Source organism: Limulus polyphemus, unplaced genomic scaffold (genome assembly GCF_000517525.1).
Source record: "Limulus polyphemus unplaced genomic scaffold, Limulus_polyphemus-2.1.2 Scaffold2442, whole genome shotgun sequence".
NCBI lineage: Eukaryota > Metazoa > Arthropoda > Merostomata > Xiphosura > Limulidae > Limulus > Limulus polyphemus.
Genome location: NW_013668052.1, coordinates 170112 through 174808, shown reverse-complemented (window position 1 = coordinate 174808; position 4697 = coordinate 170112). Strand labels below are relative to the sequence as shown.

The following is a 4697-nucleotide window of genomic DNA, read 5'->3' as shown; positions in this document are numbered from 1 at the left end:
TGTATATATATATATATATATATATATATATATATATATACACACACACACAAGATGTGTAGTATATTGCAACAGATAAAGTATCAAAGAAAGAAAGATAATTACTGATAGTCAGTGTACATAAGATGGAGAATGCACATATATTACATATAATCTACACATACACACCACTCAGAATAAATGAAAACAGACAGCTGTATGTAGTAAATAGTTTTATCTAGTTTAGCCACTATAGGATTGATATAAAGAATCCATTATACATTTCAATAACTTCACATTTGAAAAAACTGTTATTTTCATACTGAGACAACCCTTATCAAATTTGTATATAATCCTGATAAGGTCACAAGTGCATAGAAAATTCTCACTATGAATGAATATTATCAATTAATTCTACACTAGACCTTGAATCACAAGTTTGCAGCTATAACAATACATGTGACACTAACATAAAAAGGTAGGAAGAGTTCTTCAGACCAAACAAATTTGTGGAAATCAAACAAAAAGTCATAATCTGACATTTGTATAAGTATGAAAACAACATTCAAAATTGTTGTCAAAAAATCAATGTTTAAAACAATATAGTATTCATATACCAATGAACTGTTATAAAAATTCTGATCTGAAACATGAAATAACTTCTTATTTTTTGTCAGATAACAGATGGCAGCATTGCATCAAATGTTCTATTTTTCAGCTACATGTATAAATGGTAGTGGGCATAAGGCATAACTCTTAGCAACAGAATATTTCATTAATTATTGCATCTTATATTTTAAAGAATAAAATATTAAGATAATTTCAGGATAAGAAATTTTTAACTCTATCTGCATTTAAAGTACAAGAAGCTAATTTGAATAATTTATCCTGACTTAGTTTAAAAAAAATATTGTTTTATGATTATTTTATTTAATACTAAAAATGGTTTCCAAAAAATCTGAGAAATGTTTTTCCTGCTTGTTTTCAACTGTATATTCACTTTTTCAGTTATTTCTATGCAAAACGAAAAATTAAACATATTTAAGTAAATCTGATACCCCTTTTTATCATACCTATGAGTTTTAGACAAGACTCAAAGGTAAAACCATATTTTCTTGAAGATTACTGTAGAGAAAAAGTTGGTTTATACTGATGTCTGAGAGAAGACTCTTATCCTTATAACACAGTATGGCTGTCTGCAATTTGTCCAACAGAAACTAAGGAGTTGGATTTCAGTGAGGATGATGATGACAAAACACAAGCAGTTTCTGAAGAATTGTGACTATTTTCTCTGGCCCCTTCTATGGTATTGTTACTTGCATGAAGTGTTACTGTTTCTAATGGTATTGTAGTTACACTAGTGATGTTTTGAAGATTTGGTGCTGCCTGAAGAACTATTCCTGGAATGTCAGGATTGCTCACAGCTGGTGGTGAAGCTAAAATCACTGGTTGAGAAATGTTTTGAGAGCTTACTAAATGATTTGTATTCAGAGCTTGGCCATTAGCAAACATTTGAACTCTCATGTTTTCCAAACACTTCGAATTTTGTACTTTATCATGATCTGTTCCAGTCTGTCCTGGAATGCCATTAGTTATACCTATGTGCTGTGCCACTTCAACAGATGAAAGTGAAGCTAAAGGAATACTGCTAGCTATTTGCAAAGGACTGGATGGAATATTACTGGTTGGAAAATTAATCCCAGCAACATCCAAGTGAACAGTTTGTTCTGAATTAATAGTGGGACCAATTGAATGTGAAAACAAATACTGTACATTGGGTGTGATCTGGAGCAGAGATTGCTGATTCAGACCAGAAGCTTCTGTACACTGTTGAATCACAAGCCCAGACTCTGTTGCTCTTGAAACTCTTCCTTGATTATATGGCAGCAGAGGAATGATTACAGACCCTCCACCTTCAGTTTGGACCTGACATAAGATAGTTGATCCAGACTCTAAACTACCATGTTGAACCATAACCCCATTACTTGTAACATCTGAGGTAGAACTGTCCACATGAAACACCTGAGATGGTTGAGAACTTCCTACCCATGAAGTTGTGGAAATACTTTCATGACTGTCAGAAACAGTGGAATGTGGGATCACAACGTTTGTGTCACAACACCCTTCAGGTAAAAGTGAACTTTGTGAGCAAATACAATCAGGCTGATCTTTTCTTAGATCTTCACTTGATTTGGCTTGGCTTCCCTGTATGGAAAAGTTACTAGAATTAACTGTATTTGGCATATTAAAGTTAAACTGACTTGTAATCCTTTCTCCTATAGGAGAAGCTGGTTCTTGATTTTGTTGATATGATGTTGAACTAACAGATTTCTCTTGAGATGATGACTGCTCAAGTGTAGAACTACAAGACCGAAACAATAGAGATCCATTGTTATCAGAAGCAGGAATAACAAAAACTGGTGTTCCATTACTGGAATGCATGGAGTCTTGGACTTCAACTGGCATTCCTGAGACCACACCATGAGAGAATCTTAAAGAAGGATAAGAGTTAACTGTCTGAAATTGAGGTGTTAAATTTTGACTTGTGGCTTGAGTGACAATGCAATTCTGAGGACTGAGAGATGGGTTTTGCACAACAAGAGAACCTGGTAAACTACTTGGAGAAATGCTTGTTGTTATCACATTACTTGAAGAAACCAGTGTTAAGGACGTACTAACTACAGGTACAACAGTTTGTTGAATTAAAGTTTCACAACTTCTGTGATGCCTCAAGTGACTTTGGTAAGAATCTCTTCTAGCAAAACTTGCTTCACATTTATCACATTTGAAAGTTCTGTTGCCCAAAACCTTTCCATTTTTCTGTGTTTTGGTTGAAGAAGGAGTTGTCACATGCTTTTGACCAAATGTCTTTTTACTTGAGTCTTTTTCAACTTTATCAGGGTGTTTCTTCTTTATATGGAATCGTACGTTACCTAATTATACAATAAATGAAGATTTTTTTAAACCAACTTTAAGAACATAAGTTGATATACATTAAAGAACTAAAACAAAATTTCATTCACGATGCTAACATAGTAAGGACAGATGCATCATCTACCCAAAAAAAAATATCTGTCAATGTTTTCTTTAGAGGGTAACAAACTGTTATTTATTTTGCAAAAATTTAACAACACTTTTTCTTTGTTTGTTTCAAATCACTATTAGAAGAATGTTTTAAAGATAAAAAAAAATGCACTGTCAAAACTTACTGCTAAAGCACATTTAGTGATTAATAGATTTCTGAGACAACAGTGGTTTCATGTATTAACTAATTAGTATTTAAACAAAATTGTTTATTAACAAAATTTTACTTCTCTTTGTGGCTTTTCATAATATGTAAATATGTAGTTAAAGGATAGAAAAAGAATTATTAGTGTAGATTTTGTGATGGTTCCAGTTTATGAATACTTTTACCTTTTTCCATAAAAACAAAGTTGTTATTCTTGCTATAAAGTTTAAAATTTGCTTACTCAGTAACCTCACTCAATCTTAGAATTCTTATTATTTAAAATATTAATATAAACTTCTTGGTTTAATCCATAACCACAATTATCATGCAGATATTTTCCATAATGTCATAAAATACAAAAAACTTCCATTATCATAAAACATTTTTCTAACTCAGGATTGTATGTAATTAAAAAATTATGCACACTGTTTCTCAGTGTATATTATTGAACATTCTAATAGAAAGAAACCTACATCTCACTGGTTGCACAGAGAAATAAGCAGCTAAAGCACAATATCAAAACAGAAAAAGCATAAACTACTATCTTAAAGAGTTTATATTGTAGTATAATAGGCTTTACTTAATATAGTCTCATGTCCTCATCAGTCAAACAATATTAACCTGTTACAGAGCTTCTCTTTTACAAGTGAGGTCAAGGACAGGAAATCAAATTACTTTATAATGCATTCACATGATTGGACATTTTACTCATCCCAAGTTCAACTTGTGGCCTGTGAATGACAATTCATTAGTCTTGAAACTTTCTACTTTTTCATCTGGTGTTATTAATTAAAATAGTTAATGTGTTTTTTCAGCATTATGGCCATTATTAACAGAAAAACAGTAAGAGAATGAAAGAGTAACATATCACATGAAAAACAGTAAAAACCCTATAACCTGAGAGCTTTTGAAAGGTGGACCTTTCTTCTTCAGTGGTAAACTGGGAATGTTGGTGTAACTGAATGAGTGATATATATATAAAGGGAGTTGTGTGACATCATGAAGGTCACCTAGGATTCCAGGAAGTGTTTTTGTATATATTTAATGTATTGTTGTCAAGCGTGTCTCATTTCCGGTGCAACATGGCTGGAAATGAAAGCTCTCTCGTTATAGGGTATTTATTGTTTTATATTAAGACTTCTTGAACCTATGCATTTTCCTTACATCATAAAGATATCACATGAAAAAGTAGTAAAGCCAGACAATTCAAATGGTAAAGCACCAGCCCGACTGGCTTGAGTTCCCAGGTTTCAAACCTAGTGATATAGCTATTATTTATTTGTTTAAAAATATTAGGTCATCAAGAAATTAATGTCGCTTTTTGTAGATGAAAAACTCAAAGAACTTATACATCAAAACAAAACATTTATTGAATGAAATAGTCTCCATTCTTATCGATGATGCTTTTCCATTTTATAATCAGGTCATAAATGCTCTGATTAAAGAAATAATTTGGCTTTGAAGCAAAAAACATGTCGATGTCCTCTTT

The 4697-nt window shown here is 32.0% G+C and overlaps 1 protein-coding gene across 2 annotated transcripts in view; it reads right to left on the bottom strand.

Annotated features, from left to right (window-relative positions):
* Window positions 1-199: 199 nt before the first annotated feature.
* The window catches only part of LOC106466968 (zinc finger protein 236-like), a 16621-nt gene continuing 12123 nt past the window's right edge, over window positions 200-4697 (bottom strand). For both annotated transcript variants that reach the window (XM_022395058.1, XM_013927281.2), the window contains one exon: window positions 200-2912. In XM_022395058.1, the coding sequence (XP_022250766.1) occupies window positions 1156-2912 (1757 nt within the window). In that variant the 3' untranslated portion in view covers window positions 200-1155. The remainder of the gene's footprint in view (window positions 2913-4697) is intronic.